We start from the raw sequence: 23,059 nt of genomic DNA on the forward strand, positions 1-23,059 counted from the left end.
AATATAACAGCTGAAGTCCTGACTTGTACATGAATGGAACTCAATGAATAGCAATATGCCATTGACCTGTTTATTTTTTGCCCATTTAAAAATCAAAATATTTACCCATTTAAAAATGTTTGTCCCGTTGTATCTGACAGCTGATTGGCTTCCCCGAAGCGCTGTGGAGTCACTAGTAAGGTGTCCCTGTTGAAGACCCATTTCTTGGCATTGTGGCTGCAGTGGACTATGGAATAGCTGAAAAAATATTAGGACGACTTTGTATTCTGAAAGGAACAGATGAGGGCTTAAATTCCTGGTGTGTTGGGCTCATGGGGGGGGTCATTCAGCCTGTTACCTCACCAGCCTGTATTTTTGTTCTGACCCTGATGGCTCTTTTTCTAGGTTAGCAAGTTGAATGACTTGTGAAAAAAAGTGTCAAAATCACCACCAAGGGAGCTACTGAGGAGAGAGGGAGGGGAGGTTGGATGGATCTTCTCCCATCTCTTGAAATTACCTTTGGTAAATTATGGGGATAGACTTCATCAGGGGCTGTTGTGACAGGACAAGGGGTGATGGTTTAAACTAAAGGAGGGAGATTCAGGCTGGACATGAGGAGGAATTGTTGCCCTGAGGGTGGTGAGAGCCTGGCCCAGGTTGGCCAGAGAGGGGGTAGATGAACCATCCCTGGAGACATCCCAGGCCAGGCTGGACGGGGCTCTGAGCACCCTGAGCTGGTGAAGATGTCCCTGCTCATGGCAGGGGGGGCACTGGGGGAAGATCTGAGTTATTAATCCCTTAGCGGAAAACTCCCATGCTCAACTCCTGTATTTGCAAAAGCATCTCAGGCTTAACAGACAATCAATATGGATTTGGGTTGGAATAACCTACCCCCAAACCCCACAGCCTGGGAGTGCTCACAACTACCTGCAGATCGTTAATTACCCACAAGGGGCTTTGGAAATACCAGCACAAAAGAGAGAAGAAAGTGTCAGCAGTGCCATAAAGACTTTTATTTTGGCAATTGGTACCTTAGGAACGTTGCTGTAAGATCCAAACAACTGAAATTATTACACTGCCATGTTGTGGGGGAGTGATGTAAGGTTCTGGTTGTTCATACCTCAATATACCTTTTGCTGTAGTCTCATGGCGTTCAGTTGTCATCTGATGGGAGATGTCTCTGTAAACTGCACACTTGACTCCTGGATTCTATATTATAAAGTATTTAAGAGCTTTGCCGGACATTTATTAAGCACCACTAAAGGAAAAAATGCTCATATCCCTCCGTTCCTCTCTATCCTAAAGTTTTTACCCAAGCTGACTCCCCCCGGACTTATTTATTGCGTCCAATCTTCACTCATTAAGAGCCTGATCCAGCAAATCGAGTTAATCACGGATTAATTACAAACCAGCCGGCCCGGACACCAGAGAAGCCGCCCCCGTTCACCCCCCTACGCTGCGGCCCCGGAGCCCGCCCGGGACCGGCCCCGCCCGGCGGGATACGGTTCCAGCAGAGCCCGCCGGGTCCCGAGCGGCTCCGACCGGCACCGCCAAGGCCCGAATCCCCAGCCGGGACCGCGGGAAGCGGCACCCAGAAGACGCTGGGCCGGGCCCGCCCCCAGGGCCAGGATTCACCTCGCCGGGCACCACCCCCGAGCCAGCCCCGGGCCCGCTCCGGCGGAGGCTCCGCCCGGCCGGGGAGGAGCGGAGCGAGGGCGGCCCCGAGCGCTCCCTTTGTTCGGAGGCCGCGGGTGGTGCTGCCCCTTTAAATCCCCCCAGCTCCGGCCCTACCGGCGCGCCGGCTGGAAGGAGCTGCGCCATTGGCTCCAGTGCCTCCCTCTCATTGGTCCGCGAGAGGAAAGGCGCGTCCCGCCCCCCGCATCTTATAGGTCCTCCCGGCTGCTCGTCCGGAGCGTGAGGTTCTGAGTGGGTGAAGCGGCGGTCCCTGGAAACAGTTCCGGGAAACCCCGCGTGTTGCCGGGGTCGCGCCGCCGTCCATGAGGAGAAGGAGGAGCGCGCGCCATTTGCCGTCGCTGCTTCGGCCCGAGCTGCGCCGCGCAGGCCCCGCTCCGGTGAGTCCCGGGCGGTGCTGGGGGGGCCGCTTCGCGCGGGGGGGGCTCCTGCGTAGGCCTCGGCGCTGGCGGAGGCGGGCCCGGGGCGGTGGAGAGCGGGGCGGCGGCGCCGCTGGGTGCAGGCCGCGGTGTGGCCGCTCCGCAGGCCGCGGCGGAGCGGGGGGGCTGGGGAGCGGGGCGGGGCGGGTCCTGCGGCCTGCTTGGGGGGGCGGCCCGGGCCGGGCCTGGCCCTGCATGTGGCGGGGGGGCCGGGACGCGCTCTGCCGGTCCCTCCCGCTCCCCGCCGCGCCGGTGGGGCTGAAGCGTCGGGCAGAGCTGTGGGAGGTAAAGCGCTCTGCACCTGCTCCCGGCTCCCGCTTCGCACGGGGGTTGAGCGAGCGACGTTTGTCCAAGGAGAAAGTCTCCAGAATTTGGTTGCTAAGACGTTGTTTTTCCTAAACACCGCAGGCCTTGATTAAACCTTCAAAACTTTTAATAAGTCATTATTGCTGTTGTGTTTAAAGTTAGGCCCTACTTGCTGGGTCTTAGCGGCCTCGTTACCTGTGGCTAATTATCTTTAGATGATTTAGTTTACTCTGCTGGACTACTCTTTTTAACATAGTTGTTTGGATTCCCCTCCCGTTATACGCTCCACAAATGATCCTACTGGTGGTCATGTGTTTATGCTGCAATGCTATGTGTTGTGTTTTATTTTTTATTTCTTTTTGGGATTATGCTTTAAGACTGATTTTTTTTTTTACACGCCTTCTAAAAGTAAAGGTAATTTGACCACAACGCCACGTCTCGCAGTGTAATTTTCTCTTTACCTATGCAAACTAGCAGAGTCTGCTTGATAATTTTGTGTCTTAGAAGCTGCCTTTCCCACAAGTGTTTAATGACTTTACCTCGCAGTTTTTCTGGCTGGATGTGAACACAGTCAGAATAATATTTGAGCCTCTGATTAGTTTAGTCAAAAAACTCCAATACTCCTTCCTTAGGCAAAGATCTGACCGACTCTTTGAGGATAAATGAGTCAGGACAAAGCTCATTTTTGTTGAAGTGTCCCACCAGCATTGTGCTGCTGTGCAGCCCCAATAACCAGCTGAGCTCTGGTTGGAAATGAGCACGGATGGAGTTTGTAGCTCAGCGTGTTGCCGCGGCTGCCGGTGCCGTGTTTGCTGCTGCTGTTGAGGTAAATCCACCTCTTGATGGTGCTTTTGTTGAGTTTCGGTGCGGTCTGTGCTCTCCTCTTGCTGAGCATCCCGAGGGTCTCAGGTTTTTTGATCCCGTGGGTTCTGGAGGGGGAAAGGCTGAGGTGCCGACTGCACTTGTCGCAAAGGTCCTGCCATTGAAATGTGGAAACTTCAGGGGGTGATAACTTCAAAACAAGCCTTGTAATTCATGCTGATAAACACGTAGATCATAATTAAGCTATTAAAAATGTGCTTTCTGGGCTTGAATAAGCCATGGTACAAAAGAAATGGCTGTTAGGGGCTTGGTGTGAAAATAAGAGGATGTGCCAGTGCTGTTGGTGAGACTTTAAGCTCTCAGCTCAGAGTTTTAATGTGAGTTCTTACCCTCGCTCCTGTGTTTCTTTCTCTTTTGACAAGAACCTTCTTGAAGTGTCAGGTGTAAACTTTATAGGGACTACAGTTGTTCTGTTGTGGTTAATTAAAAAAAAACAAACAACAAAACAGAGTGAACCAACCACAAAAAACCCAAAAAACATTCCCCTTTTAATGTGGTATAACTTAAATGCTTGACACAGTGTGTTCAATAGAAAGAACAGTAGCATAAGCAAGTTGGATGACTTTAGTGCGGAGTTTTTTGTGTCAACCTGAGCTGAAAAAGTGCAGTTGAGTTCCTCCGTGAAATCAAGTGTCATATAGTAGGAAGCCAAGAATATTGATGGGTAATCACTGCGAAGTTGGTTGTGGTGGCTTGAGATATTGTCCCTTGGCCAGAAATTGCCATTCCTGCTCTGTTACTAAGCGTGTTTTGAGTTAACGAGGCTGTGAATTTATAATTAATTGGCTGGAGTTATACTTAGAATGGCTGTGGGTGGCAACCGCTGTTCGAGTCGTGGTGGAGGATCCAGGGAACAGGAACAGCGGGGCTGTTCGAACATCTTGTCATACGATTAGAGCGCAAAAAAAGGGCACATGACTCTTTAGAGATGCAGGAATTCCAGGTGAAAGATAGCGGATGGCTAGAAAGATGTTTTATGTTATTAAATATTCATGACCTGCAGAAAAAGTGTTGACACCAGCGTGAAGTCTGAACCAAGACAATCCTTCCATTCCCCTCACACGTACTAATATGCAGAATCCTTTACTTAAAATCCACACTTAAATCAATCTCCCTCTTTGAGATATTTGAGTTAATACAGATGGAGAAACTCTCAGTGCACGTGGGTGCTTTTCTGCATGGCCTGGCCTGTCATAGGCCGAGCCACATGAATACTCCTCTGTCCTTTAATATGCTTTTCATATTTTTTTAGAGGAGAACAAAAATGTTAATAAAACAACTGTGTTTTCCTTATTGATGAAATAAGTTCTAATAAGTCTAATCTCAGGTTTCAGGCCCAGCTTGCAGAGCCAGCAGGGAATCTCATTATTAGAACTATGAGAAACAATGTATTTCTTCTGGATGTTGTTGAGACCTGAATATTTGGACAGCTGGGTCACTTCAAGATTTTTCCAGAGTAAATTTCTTAAAGTGAAGTTTGTATGACAGGAAATAGTTAAAATTTGAACACCCAAACTGAACTTTTCTGGCTAGTGACCATGTGTTTGAGTTGAGTTCTTTATGAGGATACTAATACTTAAATGAAAATAAACCGTATGGCTGGAGAATTAAAACGCCGAGATTTAATTGGCGTTGTCTAAAAGCCTATTTAAATAAGCACGTGGTGCTGTGCAGTAATCTGGTGCTCAGGGGTGAGGTATTGCTCCGTGTGGTGGTGATGAAGGTAAATGTGTTTTCACACCGTCAGGTGTTGGAGTTACTGACCTGCTTGTGACGTGGAATAGCTGCCGAGCTCTCGTTTGGTTATAGGAGACGCTGAAAACGGCACCAAACTTCAGGGTGCGTGACACTCGCAAGCTGATTTAGATTGACAAAAGCCCCGTGTCTGAAATTCCGAAGGTACTTGTAATAGTTTCAAATAACTTGATGTGTTGACTCAGCCTCGCAGCTCTTGGCGGGGTGGACAGAGAAGTCACCGTGTGTGTTCAGAACTGATTTTATAAGGCAGTGAAAACAAGCCCCCCCCGGATCTTTTTTGGGTATATCACCCTGTGCATGTTGGAGCAGAGGGGTTTGGGATGATACTGCACCCAAAGCATTTGCAGTTTAACTAAACCCCCCCTGTTTCAGATTCGAGGGCTCAGTTTTCCATGATTTTTGTAACTTCATGTTCACTTAATATTTGGAAAATTCGGTTAATACTTAAAACGATAGATAAGCATTATTGTAGTCTTCAGGTAGCATTTCTTGTTTTCTTCTGTAATTAGGCTATAGTTGTGGTTGCTTTTTAGTGAACTGAACGGGTTAGAAATTTCTCTTTGCCAAGTAACACTATAGATATGTATATATATATTTTTTTTTTTTCTTTTTCTTGCAAGTCTTCATAGGAAATCTGCCCAAAAGCTCATGAGCTTTAGTGTAGAGGGGCTGGGTATACCGGTGACTATTGGAGGTGCGGTTGTGTTTGGAGACTTGTTTTGCAGCACAGTAAATAGCTCGAGGCTTCAGCATTTCAAATACAATCCCAAAGTGTTCTTGAATCACCTTCATACCCGTATTCCAGCACCGAGTCGCGTTGCTCTGCCCGTGCTGCAGACCTTGTCGTTTCACATTTCATTGACTTCTTCCCCATCTTTTGAAGTCCGAGGCGCATTTCACTTGTGAATTTAGCAGCTGATCGCCCTGATGTTCTCTGCTGGGTGGTTGGATCGTCTCTCGTCAGCCCTTTTATTTGCAAGCACTAAATATCGGCCGTCTGGCTAATGGAGAAATTGAAACTGGTTGTAACGAATTGGGCAAAGCCTGCTGGGGTTGTTGGAGAAGATAGTTGTGCACTTTTAGTGCACGTATTTGGAATCCAGTTGTCTTTTTATTCAGGTAAAAACTGAAGATGCTGTGGTCATGGCTTCCTTTTAAACCAATAACTTACATATTATAAAAACAAATAGTGGTGATTTGTAGAGCTACTATTGAGTAAAACTGAAAGTTCAGTTGCAGCTCCAAATTATAACGTGGATTACAGTGCAATTTTTCTATCTTTTCTGACAGTGTCATGAGAAAGCGTTTGAGTCGAATGCAGCACGTTGGGTTTGAAGGAAGACATGGCAACAAGAAAGTGAAAATTAGCCAACGAGTCCTGACGTTTCTATGTGTTAAGGGTTATGTGTTTGCTAAATTTGAAACGATTGTTTGAAAAGTAGTGGAATGGGAAATGAATATAGCACTAGTTCTTCTGATGAAGGATGTTATTGTGGTGTCCCAGTAGCTGCTATGGTAACCAGTTAACTTACAATTGGCACATAAACTTTAGACGTCGTTATGTACATGAGGTACATTTTTTTAAAATTCTGTAAATTCTTCCATGTACATTTTTCACAATATCAAGGGTTGTGCTTTCTTTTGAAACTTAGACCAGCTGCATCAAAACAGTATTAAATATTTTGCCACAGGTCATTTGCAGCATGTATACCGATTAGTTTAGATAACTCATGCATTGTCCTACAACCTAGTGATTTATTGTAATGCAGCTCCTGAATTTTTTCCAGCAGCCTAATAGAATGGCTAATCAGGTGAATGGTAATGCGGTACAGTTAAAAGAAGAGGAGGAGCCCATGGACACTTCCAGTGTAACTCACACAGAGCACTGCAGGACACTGATACAGGCAGGCCTCCCCCAGAGCGTGGCAGAGAGACTTGATGAAATATTTCAGACAGGTATCACATTGCATTTCTTGTTTCTGATTGGGTATGCAAGCGAGGGCGTAGCGCTGTCCAATTTTTAGAGATTAAGGTGTAAAAAAAATTCACTGTTTTTTGATCTGTGTAGCTCTGAATGTTTTGACTTTCCCTAAAGGCAAATTGGGTTTGACGTTGACTAATGACCTGACGCATCCTTAGTGTTGTATGTGATAACTTTAGGGCACAGAGCACTAGTTTCAAATAAAGATCTATGTCTGAGCACACTAAACTGTACATATTTTTTTCCCTTCAACCCAAATCATCATTTTGCTTTTACTTTTCTCCTGTCAGCTCCTCACAGTGGTTCCTAAACACTCTAAGGTGACTTAGGGAAGCAACTTGTCTTGCCTGGGACTACATTGGAATTGAGTCTGCCTGGGGATTTTGGTGTTCTCTCAAGGTCTGAGCGGACACTTTAATCCATGTTGGATTATTATGTTCTCTCGAGTTCCGAGTGAACAGTTTAATCCATGTTGGTTTTCTCGCTTTGACACCAACTGCTTTTCAACCAAGTTGAGGACTGAGCTTGCTAGCAGCTCAGGTAATTCCTTGCTGGGTAGGAAGTGGTCTCTGCAGCTTCTAGAGAGGTTTCTTTACAGACAAAGGTTTTTCTAGTTTGTTTTTGTAACCCCCTGGTCATTCCTTTCCCTCTTTAGACTGTGTTCTGTGAGCAGATTTACCCAAAGCAGTAGAAACGCTCTATGTGCTGATCTCGAACGCCTTGCTGGCACAATGGCAGAGTCCACGTCCCACTGATGGAGGGAAGGCAGTTCCAAAATCTTCAGCATGGTTCTTTTGGGAGCGAGTGTCCATCGAGCCTTTCCCAGCTTTTATTGGCTTTGGCCAATGTACTTTGTGGGTCACAACGTGCACTCGATGGGTTGAGAGGAGGTGGAAAGTGCTTGTGGGGCTGTGGGGCAGTGAAGTTGTGTTCTGAGATATCATTCAAAAGCTTTTCAGCCCAGAACCTGACTGCTTAATACAATTCCACTGCATGATTAATGGGGAAAACATTTATTCAACCTCCTTAAAGCCACCGAAGACGTTTGCATTGCGCAGGGGTTGGGCAGCAAAGCCAAGCACTAAATTTGGGATTTTTAATCTGCTGAGGTCTTCTCTATAAGATACAGATGCCTTCCAATGTGCAGGATCACTTCTGAAATGTAGTCCTTGGGCTCGGCACTCCTGGGTATTTTTGAAATCAAGTAGCACTCAACTTGCGTTTTGTGGATCAAGTTGTTGCAAAGTGTGTGGAGTTCTTGGTATCCGTGTAGTTTAAAAAGCGCAAATCTCAGTCTGGACTTGAAGCTCCACAGCTTGTGCAAAAGGAAAGAAAGAACCTGTAAAGATCATTAAACAGAACAAAGTGCTTCAGAACTGGTCCAATGTTTCGTGGGGGAGTCTGTACCTGTATAATTAACCTTTTTGGGTACACAGCAGGGCTCGAAAAAATAAAATAATAACCTTTTTGAATTCTTGCTCTCGAAACTGCATAAAGCAACAAAATGAGTTAAAAAAATATAGAGAGTCCACTGATTTTTGCTTTTTGAAGTTGAAGAGTGAACAAACGGTTCCACTTGCTAATATTCAGTGAGGCAGAGCTTGATGAGTATCTGATCATCAGTTAGGCAGCTCCTTTTTCACACCCTGTGACGTTCACATGTCAGCTCGTTCCAGAGCAGCTCCATTCGAGGGAAGGACGCAGGAAACTGAAATAAAGACAGACAAACCAAACGCAGGTTATTAGAAGTGAGCCAGAGTTGGTTGTTTCAAACCCTGGTGTGTAAAGCTCCTTTTATGCAGCCAGTTGTGTGTTAGGAAACTGTCACACGTGAGCTCTAATTTTGCACTTAGGTCTATACATTTTAATTTTTTCTCATTGTTGTACTCATGTTCTCTCATATACCTGTGTAGGAATATGTCATGATGTTAAATGTATAATTCTGTTGCTATGGAACGTAACTTTTTGACTTTAAGTTCTTAGTTTGTCTGCAGTTAAACAGAAATCTGTAACTTGTTTATCTTTAATTTTAGGCTTGGTAGCTTATGTCGATCTTGATGAAAGAGCCATTGATGCTCTTAGGGAGTTTAATGAAGAAGGAGCCCTGTCTGTGTTACAGCAGTTTAAAGAGAGTGACCTGTCGCATGTCCAGGTAAGGTCAGAGCATCAGTGCAAATAGTGTCCAGGTGCTGTCAGCACGAGGGTTGGGACTTAGAAATTCAGTCATGTTGCTGCATTCGAACATTTCAAACCCAAATTTAAAAGTTGCCTGAAACGAGGAGGTATTTGAGATAATGAAAATGAGTGTGCTATTGAGAAAATAAGGTAAAATAGCACGTGGAATCTGTTTTTTTCAGTCTGAGTTTGTTCAATCAATCGTCGTATTTTTTTCTAAAGGATTCTTTTGTCTTTTTTTTTGGTATTGGCTTGATGTAGTGACCTCGGGGTCTGGAGTGTGAGATTCGGTGATTCCCCAGGGCTTTTCACACGCACAATTGAATTGTTTTGTGAATTGTGTCTGCAGAACAAAAGTGCATTTTTATGTGGAGTTATGAAGACCTACAGGCAAAGAGAGAAACAAGGCAGCAAAGTGCAGGAGTCAACCAAGGGACCAGATGAAGCCAAGATTAAGGTAACACAAAATCCTGATTATTTTCTGATCTATTGCCTGTGTGCAGAAAATACTGATTATTCTTTACTGTCCGATGTGCAGACTGAAGTAATTCTGTATATATTTAAAATCATCAGTGCTGCCTGGGTAAATTGGAATTAAATTATAGACACTCAAAGAGTGCTTGTTTGAAATACAGATCTCCCTAATTACACAACGAACTTAATGTTATCTAAGTTGTATGAAAACGTTTCTATCTGTTTAAAAATTGTCTTAGTTGTCTTATTTTAAAGCTTTCACGCACTCCTGAAATTATTTTGAGACCGATTGGACATCTCAATGAGGTATTAGTGTGTTAAGAAAAACCTAAATGTAGAGGGGGTGAAAAGAACCGCCTGGTGCTCTGGAGTTCTTGGGGTGCTACGGGTGAAATGGAAAAGAAAAAGGAACTTTCCGCTGACTGTGTAGTATAGAAACAATCTTGGTAGTGGGTTTTTAAAACCCCAAAATAAGGGGTTTTTGTAGGTTTTGCCTTCTTACCAAATGTGGCAAGGGGCAATGAGGAAATGCTTGTCTTAGGAGACTTTTTGTCTATTTTGACTCCTTCTTTTTCCGCCTCATAACTAACGTGCTGATTTATTTCCAGGCTTTGCTGGAGAGAACCGGTTACACTTTGGATGTGACTACGGGCCAGAGGAAATATGGGGGACCCCCCCCAGATACCGTGTATTCCGGGGTGCAGCCCGGGATCGGAACTGAGGTCGGTACATTCTGTGTGTTTGTGCAAACTGATAAGGGAGAAATACTCAAAAATAAACCATATTCCAAGGGAAGGTTGAAAGTATTGTAGGGCAAAGCGTGTGTGTTCATCAGCCTTTCTCACTCCTCGGGTAATAGAGGGAGGGGGAAAAGCAGGTGGAATATCAGGCTGCATAAAGTATTTTAAAATGTAACATGGCCATTAAAGTGTGAGATTTCACGGTCCATCGCTTAAAAAGCGAGGATTGGTATAGATACGGAAAGCATGACTCTGTTTGTGACACAAATGGAATGGAAGTGACAGGACCAAGGTTCATTTCATGCAAAGTGCTGGAAGTAAAAGAGACGTGAATGCTGTGGAAGGATCCTCAGGGTTCTGAAGGGAAAACCCAGAGCAGGGATTCGTAAGGGATTGTTGATTTGCTTTTGTTACAGCTTATGTGAAAACAGCCCTGGTACTGGATCCGTGGGGCAGCGCTGTGGATCTGTGGGGCAGAGTGGAGGAGCTAAGGGTTTCTGTGGATCTATGGGGCAGAGTGGAGGAGCTAAGGGTTTCTGTGGATCTATGGGGCAGAGTGGAGGAGCTAGGGGTTTCTGTGGATCTATGGGGCAGAGTGGAGGAGCTAGGGGTTTCTGTGGATCTATGGGGCAGAGTGGAGGAGCTAGGGGTTTCTGTGGATCTATGGGGCAGAGTGGAGGAGCTAGGGGTTTCTGTGGATCCGTGGGGCAGAGTGGAGGAGCTAAGGGTTTCTGTGGATCTATGGGACAGAGTGGAGGAGCTAAGGGTTTCTGTGGATCCGTGGGGCAGAGTGGAGGAGCTAAGGGTTTCTGTGGATCTATGGGGCAGAGTGGAGGAGCTAAGGGTTTCTGTGGATCTATGGGGCAGAGTGGAGGAGCTAAGGGTTTCTGTGGATCTATGGGGCAGAGTGGAGGGCTAAGGGTTTCTGTGGATCTGTGGGGCAGAGTGGAGGAACTGTGGGGTGCTGTGGGGCAGAGTGGAGGAGCTATGGGGTGCTGTGGGGCAGAGTGGAGGAGCTAAGGGTTTCTGTGGATCTGTGGGGCAGAGTGGAGGAGCTAAGGGTTTCTGTGGATCTGTGGGGCAGAGTGGAGGAACTGTGGGGTGCTGTGGGGCAGAGTGGAGGAGCTATGGGGTGCTGTGGGGCAGAGTGGAGGAGCTATGGGGTGCTGTGGGGCAGTGCTATGGGTCTGTGGGGCACACTGGAGGAACTATGGGGGTCTGTGAGGCAGTGCTGTGGATCTCTGGCACAGAGTAGAGGAGCTATGGGGTGCTGTGGGGCAGCACTGGGGGAGGGTCTGTGTGGTAGTTTGCAGTCACTATGGGGCCGCATTTGGGGGGCTCTGGGGCAGTATTGGTGCTGTGGGTCACTGGGTCAGTGTGTGGGTCACTCACCTGCAGGGGGTTCAGCCTCTTCTGGGGTGTTTCACCCCAAAACAGCCCTGTTGAGCCCCATAGACCCTTGTGACCCCCGCATCGAGGGTGGTGGAGGCGGAGGGGCGTGGTCAGGCGGAGGGGCGTGGTCAGGCGGAGGGGCGTGGTCAGGCGGAGGGGCGTGGTCAGGTTGCTTGCACTATTCTCTGGGCAGGAGCTGCAGTTTTGTTTTGTTTTTAAAATGCTGAATTTGGTTTCAAAATCGTGGGAAATAGCCCCAAATCCCCCCCGCTTAAATATTAACTTAGTGAACAAATAAATTGTAAAATAGATCTTAAAAACTTCTTTGAGCACAAGTTGTCAAAATTATCATCCTCTGAGACGGCCGTCTGGGGCTGAGCCAATGGGAGGCTTTCCCGCCAGATGGTGCTGGCCAATCAGTGGGTGCCTCCTCTCCCCCCTCAGCGTGAGGGGGGAACAAAATGGCAGTGGGAGCACAAGATGGCAGTGGGTTAAAAAAGGCCAAATTTGTCAATAATTTACTAAGTTAATATTTAAGTTGATTGTAAAAGATTTTGGGCAGCGCAAATCAGCCCCAAAACAGCCCAGAACTGGGATCCTGAGCTTTAAATACGTTAAATAAAGTGAATTCGGCCCCCAAATGCCCCCTCCTGACTTCAAATGCAATAATTTAAACAATTAAGCAGCTTCAGGAGCCCCAAACGGCCAAAAATGCTCCCCCCAAGAACCCCAAACTCAATTAAAATGCAACCATCAAAATCCCCGTTTAAATATAATACATTAAATTAATCAGTGGTTGAAATAAACAGCTGAATTTGGACTCATAATCCCGGGAAACAGCCCCAAATTCCCCCGCACTTTAAATATTAATATGTTTAATAAATTAGTTATCAATAAGTAGCTTTAAAGTCGCAACTCGGCCCCTCAAACTTTAAATGCGTTAAATAAACCTTTTAAAAAGCCTGTTTAGGCCCAAACAGCCCCAAAATGGCCCCTCCTGGCTTTCAGTAATTAAAACAATTAAACGGCTTCAGGAGCCTCAAACCGCCCGACCCCCCCAAATAAAACCCCGGAAGAGCCATTAAAAATAAAAGTGAACCCACCACACTGACAGTCCGTGTAATTTCATCAGTTTTTGTGCTCCTGCGTTCAGAAAGGTGGTTCAGAAGTTCTTGACCATCTCAGGGTCATGATGCGATGGTCTAAAGTGTTGCTGAATTGCATCCTTATATTATTTATTGATAAATAAAAGTGTTGAATTGTCATTTTGCTGAAAGGATGTTGTGGGTGAAGCGTCTGGTGTGTTTTTTAGTGGTTGGGCTTGAAGAGCACCTGGACCGCTTTAGAACGTCATTCTGTAATAAAGACAAAGCAGTTGGAGCTGTGCAGACCCAGTCAACGTGGGTTTGTGAAAGGCAGGTCCTGTTTGGACAACCTGATCTTATACAACAAGGTGACCCACCTAGTACATGAGGGAAAGGCTGTGGATGTCGTGTACTTAGACTTCAGCAAAGCCTTTGTCACCGTATCCCACAGCATCTCCTGGAGAAGCTGCAGCTCACGGCCTGGACGGTGTGTCTGCGATGGGGAAAGAACCAGCTGCTGGGCCCAAGGAGTTGTGGTGAACGGAGCCCAGTGCAGCTGTTGGCCCGTCACGAGCGGTGTCCCCAGGGCTCGGTACTGGGAGTTCTGGTGGGCAACACGTTGACCATGAGCCCACAATGCGCCTTGTGGCCAAGAGGCCAATGGGACCTGGGGTGTGTGAGGAAGAGTGTGGGCAGCAGGTCGGGGAGGGGAATCCTCCCCCTCTGCTCTGCCCTGTGAGGCCACTTCTGCAGTTGTGGGTCCAGTTCTGGGCTCCCAGTTTGAGAAGGACAAGGAATGACTGGAGAGAGTCCAGGGAGGGACACAAAGGTGCTGAGGGGTCTGGAGCATCTTTGTGATGAGGAGACACTGAGAGCTGGGGCTGTTGAGCTGGAGAAGAGAAGCTGAGAGGGATGTGATCAATGGATCAGTATCTCAGGGTGGGTGTCAGGGGATGGACCAGACTCTGTTCAACTACTTTAAATCGTCTTATTGTGATTTAAGGTAAACCAGTTGTTCAGCAACACTGGAAGTCACATAGACAGGAGTAACTTCTACACAGCAGTTTCAGTGACTTTTCAAATTAAGTGCAGACAAGGTGATGAGAGGAAATGTTAGAAATATTACATTAAATGCAGTCACAGCGAGGAGGAGCTTGTTGAAGTGTATGAGGATCCAAAAGGAAACACAAGACAAGCGTTCAGCAAAAACAAATATAATACCATTTAAGACCTGCTGTGAGGAAAAGGAGGCTTCATTGGTAACTGCAAAATGTCACGTTATCCGAGATGTTGGGGCAGCTTAAGCTGCTTTTGGCCATAATAAATTGAGTGGGAATAGTCAGAGACTGTGATAATTCTGATTTCGGAAGCAATGGTATAATAAACTCAGGAGTTGAACCAGGCAAAGCTTGTGCTGGGTTTATACACAAATGAAATGTCACCCCCACAACTGGGGGGTTCGAAGGTTTTGCATTGGGCAGGAATTTTTTGACGCTCCCGTATTTATTTCTTTAACGAAGATCGTAGATTTGGATGAGATCCTACGTGTTTGTTCTGACCCTTGCAAGGTGTTCACCTGGTGTTTGTCCTGTCTGGTGTTGATCTTGTGGTTCGTTAACATAGTAAGTGTACAGGCTCAAAGCAAATTCACTTCCATGTGAATTGCTCCCACAGAGCTCTTAGTCCTTGTGTTGTGAATGGAAGTTACTCTGGAATACGAGTCAGATATGAACGTATGCAAATCAAATCCCTCATTCTGTTTCTCATACTGGCTCCTGAAATAAAGAGAATTTGATCTTATTGGAGTGTTTTGCTTGTATTAGCAATTCAGAGGCTTTTGTAATTGAGATCTCCAGCAATTTGGGGAGAGCTCAGCCAAATAGATTAAACCCCTTAACAAAACTTTATAGGAGTTTATCGTTATCACTCTATGTAAGGAATAAAAACACAAAGAGTCGAGGTTTTCTCAGAGTAATATTAAAACATACAGTTGGTGGGAGCTGAAACAAAGAGAGTCTAGAGAAGTCTGGATTTCTGCAACACCTTTGTATAAACGTCTTGTTCCCTTTCAGGTTTTTGTGGGTAAGATTCCCCGAGACCTGTATGAAGATGAACTGGTGCCACTGTTTGAGAAAGCCGGTCCCATCTGGGACCTGCGCCTCATGATGGATCCTCTCTCCGGGCAGAACAGAGGTTACGCCTTCATCACCTTCTGCAGTAAAGACGCGGCGCAGGAGGCGGTCAAGCTGGTGAGTGACTTGTTTTCGTGATAATGTGAACAGCAAGGTAGTCTCTGAGATAATGAAGTCTTTAATTAAAGCATCCTTTGTCACCTGGGGATTTGGAACTTGAAGGTCCCTTCCAACACAAACCGTTCTATGAATTCACCTGATCCTGTGTGAGGAAGGGGGTGAAAACCAAAATGTCTAGTGAAGTTGGGGGGGAAAAAAAACGCCCACGAAACCTATGGACAGTCCAGAATGAATTCAGCCTGTGCGCTTGTATCTGTTGCGTTTTGTTCCTTGTACATCAGTTTCTTTGGAGCTTTAGCAGAACTTCCAAAGTTCCTATGGAAAACCTGAGTTCTGTGATGTTCAAGTGAATTCTGACCCGAAAACTGGAGTCGTAGTGATTGTGAATTTAATATGCTATATATAAAAATAATACGTTGTGAAGAAAATAGCCAAGTTGATGACTTTGGGGATCTTGTGGATAAAGCGAATGAATGGCTTTTTATTTCCTCAGTGTGACAACTATGAAATCCGTCCTGGGAAGCACCTCGGGGTTTGCATTTCGGTGGCAAACAACAGGTTATTTGTTGGGTCAATTCCAAAGAACAAGACTAAGGAAAACATATTGGAAGAGTTCGGTAAAGTTACAGGTGAGACCTTCTGAAGGAGTTTATTGTGATGTCCCCAAAACTCAGTCTCTCTGTTCTTTGGGTCTAGTTATTTGGCAGATATTTATAATTTATTTCCAAGTTGGATTCCAGGTTTGTTTTTGGTTGAAATTTTATATTTCAAATATATTTTGTGTTGGAGCGTAAATGGTCTAGTGTCTGTTTTACTCATTGTTAAATGAATATTTTGCTGAGGAATGATGGGGAGGAGGAAATAATGGGTTTAGAGGGGATGTTATTGTAGGAATAGTTAACGACAGATGGATTTCTGGCCCAGTTCTTCCGTGGTGTTCTCCAGTAAGTAGGAAGAGAAGTCATCAGCTTCTGCTCTAAGTAAGAGGTTGAAGTCTTGATCACCTGCAGGAGAGTTTGAACCTGCCGCTTCTTTTCCAGGCGTGTTATTTATAAGCACTTCAGGGAAGTGGTGAAAACAGCAGGTGAATATTCCTTTAGTTTTCTCTCCTCGTTTTTGGGAGATGTGGAAGGAATTCTGTCCAGCTTTCCCTGTTGGCAGGGGCGATGCTATGTGCAAATGGTAAAATATCTAAAACCTAACTGGTGTGAACTGTTCAGGTCGATGTTTTGCAGGGCCTGATTGTGAGGTAAGTTTGTTCTGGAGAATTTCACCTGCAAGGTGACCCGTTTTTCCTCTTGAAGCTTAACGCTAAAGCTGTGTTTTCCAGAGGGTTTGGTGGATGTAATCTTGTATCATCAACCCGACGATAAAAAGAAGAATCGCGGCTTCTGCTTCTTGGAATACGAGGATCACAAGTCGGCAGCACAAGCTCGACGCCGACTCATGAGCGGGAAGGTGAAAGTCTGGGGGAACGTTGTGACGGTGGAATGGGCTGATCCGGTGGAGGAGCCTGACCCCGAGGTCATGGCCAAGGTGAGAACAAGTTAACTGGGTTGTGCTTTGGAAGGGGTTTCTTTGTGCCGTAGAGACAAAGCTTTGATCCAGCTGAGCAACGTAGAGAAGGGAGTAACACTTTGTCACTTTCTGTTCTTTTCCTTCAAGGTTTGACTTTTAAAGCTTATGGCTTTTGTTCCTTTTGTGTGGTTTTATGTTTTGTTTTAATCAGGTCAAAGTTTTATTTGTAAGAAACTTGGCCACGACCGTGACGGAAGAAATTCTGGAGAAATCCTTTTCGGAATTTGGCAAGCTGGAAAGAGTAAAGAAGCTGAAGGATTACGCGTTTGTTCATTTTGAGGACAGAGGCGCAGCAGTGAAGGTGGGTTGATGACTCTTTCCACGCGAGCAGTTTATTTTGTACAAATGGCTTTAAGAAATTTCTTTATGGTGAATACACAGATAATTTGTGCAGCCCATTGAATAAGGTGAGAATCTGCGCACTAATGATTTTGTTCCTGTGATTTCAGTAGCTTAGGAGGATGTGGAACTTGGAAAGGACAAAACTGTAGCGAGTTAACAAGTAGATGGAAAAGAGGTAGAGACCAATGCAGGAGAATCTAGAGAAGAGGAAAAATTGTTAAAAAGATCAACCTAGACAGTTTTTCAGAGGAAACACAGAAGGTATCGGTTGTCTTCTCACGACCCCTGTTTAAAGGCTGTGTGTAGTTTTGGAGTGAAGTTCCTCTGGTTTTGAAATCCACAGTTGGTGGGAGGAAGGAGGAGAGGAGGCGCTTGGCACCTTGGAGCCTTGAGCGAGTACATATGTGGCTACGTAAAGAGGTCAAAGGCTCTTCACTCAACTTTATTAATCATTTATAACCATTTAATCACTTAAAATTTTCCTACCCACCAAAATACGGTTTAGAACACTCCTGAGTTTGGCTTTGGGATGAAAGTCACTTGTGTAATGAAGCTGAAGTCAGTTTGGAAAAGCATCTCGGATGCTCCTGTCTCTGAAACAAGCTGGAATTCTGCCACATCTGCCCTGTCACCGACTTGTGGCTACTAAATATAGGAATTTTGGGAGATATTTCTGTATGGACACGTTTATTTTTTTAACAAAAACATCATTATTATATTAATGCATAGAATTGGTCCATTGAGTCCAGTGTCTATCGGTTTTGATACCTCCTTAGAAGTAAGTCACCGTGATCACTGATGTAAAGGCTTTGTTAATGCAAACGTTAAATCCTAGAAATGTGAAATGCAAAGCGGGTAACGCCAGGTAAAGAACTGGGTGGGGGCAAGTCCTGACCATACTTTGTATCACATTCTCTTTGTGCGTGCACTTGATAACTACAAATCACACACGACTGTTCCGAGGGGTCGTGTCTCATTTGATGAGATCACCAAGTTTGAGTCGTGTTTCAGCGTTTTAATCCCGTTCTTTTACCTTATGATATAAAGAGAATTAGTATTTTCTTGTTTAAATGCCGCTTCACTGTAACTGGTGAATAAAGTAGGACTTGAAAGAAGAGTCAATGTTCTGGTTAAGTAGCGCGTGTCCCGGTTCAGCCCGCCCAGCAGTGAGTTTTACTTTTAGTTTCCTTTTCAGCAAAAATAAATTTTTGGATGTTTCTCTCTTTCTTTTTTTTCTTTTTTTTTATAGGCTATGAATGAAATGAACGGCAAAGAGATAGAAGGGGAAGAAATTGAAATAGTGTTAGCAAAGCCGCCGGATAAGAAAAGGAAAGAACGCCAGGCTGCCAGACAGGCCTCCAGGAGCACTGCGTGAGTGCCCGTTGCTTGACTTTGGGAGACTTCTGATGAGGAACTGAGTGCTGTGATTTGCAGAGGGACGTTCTGCTCCCAGACAGGAGAACCTGAGCGGCTTTTATTTTGTGTGTGGGGAAACTTGATTTTTGGGAGGCATTGATGAGGAATATTTTGATACCTCAGAGCAACGTCCTCCTTCCAAACGGGAGGAGAACCCCGGTGACTTTTATCCATGTTGCATGTCGGGAAACTTGATTTTTGGCAGACTTTTGGTAAGTAACGGAGTAATTCTGAAGATAAATAATAAGAGAAATGATGTTTCTTTTTCTTAATAGGTACGAAGATTATTATTACTACCCTCCGCCTCGCATGCCACCTCCTCTTAGAGGCCGAGGCCGCGGGGGCAGAGGCGGCTATGGCTACCCCCCCGATTACTATGGCTATGAAGATTATTACGATGATTACTATGGCTACGACTACCACGACTACCGCGGTGGCTACGAAGATCCCTATTACGGCTATGATGATGGCTACGCTCTCCGAGGAAGAGGAGGAGGAGGAAGGGGTGGGAGAGGTGCCCCCCCCCCACCTCGGGGCCGGGGGGCACCACCCCCGAGAGGTAGAGCTGGTTATTCCCAAAGGGGGGCACCCATGGGACCGCCCAGAGGAGCGCGGGGGGGGAGAGGGGGCCCTGCGCAGCAGCAGCGAGGCCGCGGCGCCCGCGGGGCCAGGGGCAACCGCGGGGGCAACGTGGGAGGCAAGAGAAAGGCGGATGGGTACAACCAGCCCGACTCCAAGCGCCGTCAGACCAACAACCAGCAGAACTGGGGCTCCCAACCCATCGCGCAGCAGCCGCTCCAGCAAGGTGGTGACTATGCGGGTAACTATGGTTACAATAATGACAACCAGGAGTTTTATCAGGATACGTACGGGCAGCAGTGGAAGTAGACAAGTGAGGAGGGATTTGAGAGGATTGGAAACGTAGAATTGGCTCTAGCTCCACATCCTTCAAAAAAACCACCAAAAATTGGCTTAATGTCTCATCCTTCGGTAGAGATTGGCTGCCGTTTGTATTGGGCTGAAGAATCACTCTATTGTGTATATACTCGAGTCTCTTAGTTTTCTTTTTTCCATAACCGCACTTGGACATTACTGGGCTTGCAGAATTCCTGAACTCCATACGGGGTTTTGACGCTTTTATCATTTTAGGCTTCATTTTAGCAGTTTAAAAGCAGGAATGGCACACTGTTCAATCATGATTTTGCAGAACCTCTGGTTTTGGACAGTTTTTTTTTGGATTTGGGATAGACTACATAGGAGTATGCTGTACATAAAAGTAAAAGCTAGTGCTTTGTCTTAGTAGTTTTAAGAAATTACAACAAATTAAGTTTTCTTGTATTGAAAATAACATGATTGTATGTTTTGCATTCCTAGAAGTAGGTTAACTGTGTTTTTAAATTGTTATAACTTCACACCTTTTTGAAAATCTGCCCTACAAAATTTGTTTGGCTTCAAACGTCAAAGCCGTGGCAATTTGTTCCTTGATGTGATTGTATTTCCAATTTCTTGTTCATGTAAGATTTCAATAAAACTCAAAAATCTATTCAAAACATCACCTATTTCAAATTCAATTGTGTCCTAAAACATTATTTCATTGGTAATTCTTGCGAAAAAAAACCATTGTTTTCCAAGTATAACTGCCTATGCGAGTGATCAAATTCGTGCAAAATTTCTTGTGCTTTCCAACATGTGGACATCACTGAAAACTGAGAAATTACAGACAGCCCATGGGGCCACTCTGTGTTTAACTGTTCAGCAGCTAATTTTGAACCTTTTTTCTTTTAAAAAGCGTTGAAATACATCCAAACCATTCGTTTAAATCTAATCTAATGTGGAGAAGGAAGCAGAGCCTACAATGGTGTTAACTTTGTGCCTTTGATTACGCGCTGCTGAGTCCCTGCTCTATCGTACCATTCAGCGTACAAACACGTAGGTTCCGATCTTGAGCATAGTTTAAGATAATCTTGTAATTTAAGATAATATTTGATTAGGGCTGAGAATTCCGAGTTAGGCGCACAGTGAGCTAAATTCTCACAGCAGATTACACAAACGTGCTCTCCCTATTCTGCTTATTTCTGTCTTGACGTTTTAATTTGATGTTCTGCCATGATGAACAATTTGCCGTAGAATTCTCATGCCTTGTAATAAAGGCCATTTAAAAAAAATATATATATATATTTGGGGACATTTCTAGCTACTTTCTTGGGGTATTATGTGTTGCTTTGACCCTTGTTTTGGACGTTCCCAGATGTCAATTTTAACATTACTCTTGTGTCGCATCTGAGCCATTCTGTACCCCAATGAAGAATCAAGAAAATAAGAGAAACAAATGGATTTAAACTTTCTCTAAAGAAAACTATTGCCGGACCTCTAAATATCCAAATCAAACGCATTGCTCCTGCTTGATTTACAGTGTTCTAAACGCAGACCATTGAGGATGTTAAACTGCAGTGGTCAAACTCCTCCCTTTGTCTTCTATTCCTGGCTGGTGTCTCTCGAGTGGTTCGTGTCAGAATGTGACCAAACAAACGAGCTGCATGGTTTGAGTTTGGACCCGAGTTGAAGTGAGGATGTACAGCTGGTTCTCAGATAACGGCTTTGCCCCCGGGGTCAGGCTCTTCCTTTCAAATTCATAGAATTAATAGAAAACGTTTAAATTTTTTTGTTACACTTCATGAAGCTCAATGGGCCCAAATCCCTGTCCTCTCTGTTCGTATCTGAGCATCGCCTGGCTAAACGTTTCAGGCTTTTGCTTGTGGTAAGAACCTGTAATTTGCTTTAATCCAAGGGTTTGCTGTCCTGCCAGTACGACTTGATCGTAGTTTTATAATTCCCGTGGCGTTTGAGCAGAACCCTGGGATCCAAAGAGGTGTTTGCTTTTCATTGTGAAGGGCATCTGACATCAAATTGTTCCCCGTAGTGTTCCCATCCTGCATGTTCCAGGTCAGCGCAGTGCTGGGGGGTGTGGGGAGGAAACACTTCAATTACGATGATGACAAAACAAACATTTAACCAAAAAGAAGTTAAATTGTCTTCCTTGACCTGTGTAGAGCTGCGTGTGCTGGTTTGCTGGACACGGGGCAGCTTTCCTGGTGCGGTTGCCCCTCTTCTCCCCTTTTTAGTGCCAAATTGGAACGTTTTGGAGCCTCGCATTGGGCGCCACAAAAGCCTGTTGTGGTTTAACCAGCGATACAACCGCGACAGCATCTTGTATTTATTTCTGCCCAAATCGCCCTTTACGCTAATATTTTTATTGATTATGAGATGCGAGCTATGCTATTTTTATAATTAAAAATGAAAATCAAAGCTTATATTGACAGGATATGCCAAGTTCTTTGATTTACGTGATTCGTGGTTACTCAAATTCACCATTTAAATTTGTGCAGTGCTTTACTGAATCCTTTGAGATAACAAGTGCTACAACTTGCTTGAGTAGTGGTGGATGCTAAACTTGATTATTGAACAAAAAATAACGAACAAAGATACCGTAGCACAGTGGCAAAACCTGCGATGATAGATGTTCAAGGGCAGAAGCTTGTGTAGTTTTGATATATAGTCAAAAAATAAATGCGCTCTCATGCATCTGTTTTGATTGTTTCTTCAGCATAACTGAGCAAAACCTCTTGCGGAATAACGGATTTCAACTTGCAAACCGACGTTAAGCTCATGTGAGTGTCCTGGCGCGGGAGGAGGAGCCAGGAGATGGAATTGGGATCATCATTTGATCACTCATTTATAGCAGTTGTCCAAACGTCTGTATCTATAACCCGTCTGACCTGAAAATAAGAACTAGGTTGTCAGATTCCAGGCGCTTCCAAAACTTGAGCAACATATTTTTGCTGCTGTTGCGTTACTATAGGCTTAGTTATTAACAAAACCGGTTCGCTAAACCTGGCTTTTAATTTTACTAATTCATTAAACATACTCTGCATTTTTTTCCGTTTTAATTTTTTTGTAGCAATAGTTTATTTTCAGGACTCAGCTTCCATAGTCTTCATTACTAAAAAGAACGACAACTGCATTGCTTAAACCTTTCCAAAATCAGCTCCAAGTAGAAGATCACCACATGATTTTGGTGACTCTGGATGAAAACCTGACCCCTTTTTGTTCCCTCTGCGCTTGCACACAAAGCCCATTTTTGTATTTTGAACGCAGAAGAAAGGCTACAGAGGCCCCTCTTATTATAAGGCTGGCAGGAAAAGAAATATGAATTATTGAGCAAAAAGGCTTAAACTTCATAGTAAACCATTTGGCCTGGAGACCTGTAGACCCCAACGCAGGCGTACGTGTTTTTGGCAGGACTCGTTTGTCATCCAAAAACCCAAATCTGTCAGGAATCCTCGCTTGGACAATGAAGGTTTGCCAGATTGAATTCTGTCATTCGCATCAACTCAAGTAGATCAGAGACTTATAGAGAGATAACGAGTTGTCTCCTGTTCTTTCTAAACTTAAAAAAGTTAGAGCTTCTGTTAACTTAGAACTTGAACTAAGTCATTGTGGTCTATTGGCTTAAAATATCGTTTGAAACCCTCAGTTGAGCGTATATTAGTTGATGAAGTGTGTGGAGTAGGGAAAAATTGTGTTAAAA

General features: G+C 44.9%; 1 protein-coding gene across 3 annotated transcripts; it reads left to right on the plus strand.

The window, feature by feature from the left end:
- The first annotated feature begins 1,776 nt into the window (after positions 1–1,776).
- On the plus strand, positions 1,777–20,026 carry HNRNPR (heterogeneous nuclear ribonucleoprotein R). Of its 3 annotated transcripts, none has more exons than XM_065041946.1 (11): positions 1,777–2,051; positions 6,827–6,992; positions 9,051–9,169; positions 9,542–9,649; positions 10,275–10,388; positions 14,956–15,132; positions 15,629–15,764; positions 16,466–16,671; positions 16,865–17,014; positions 18,305–18,426; positions 18,747–20,026. In XM_065041946.1, the coding sequence occupies exons 1-11, from the start codon at positions 1,977–1,979 to the stop codon at positions 19,357–19,359; spliced, it is 1,986 nt and encodes a 661-aa protein (XP_064898018.1). In that variant the 5' UTR covers positions 1,777–1,976; the 3' UTR covers positions 19,360–20,026. The 3 variants fall into 3 exon arrangements, with proteins under 3 accessions (XP_064898018.1, XP_064898019.1, XP_064898017.1); XM_065041945.1 differs by having other exon boundaries at positions 1,864–2,051; positions 6,824–6,992; XM_065041947.1 differs by lacking the exon at positions 6,827–6,992 and having other exon boundaries at positions 1,780–2,051.
- Positions 20,027–23,059: the final 3,033 nt, after the last annotated feature.

Source organism: Columba livia, chromosome 26 (genome assembly GCF_036013475.1).
Source record: "Columba livia isolate bColLiv1 breed racing homer chromosome 26, bColLiv1.pat.W.v2, whole genome shotgun sequence".
Lineage (NCBI taxonomy): Eukaryota > Metazoa > Chordata > Aves > Columbiformes > Columbidae > Columba > Columba livia.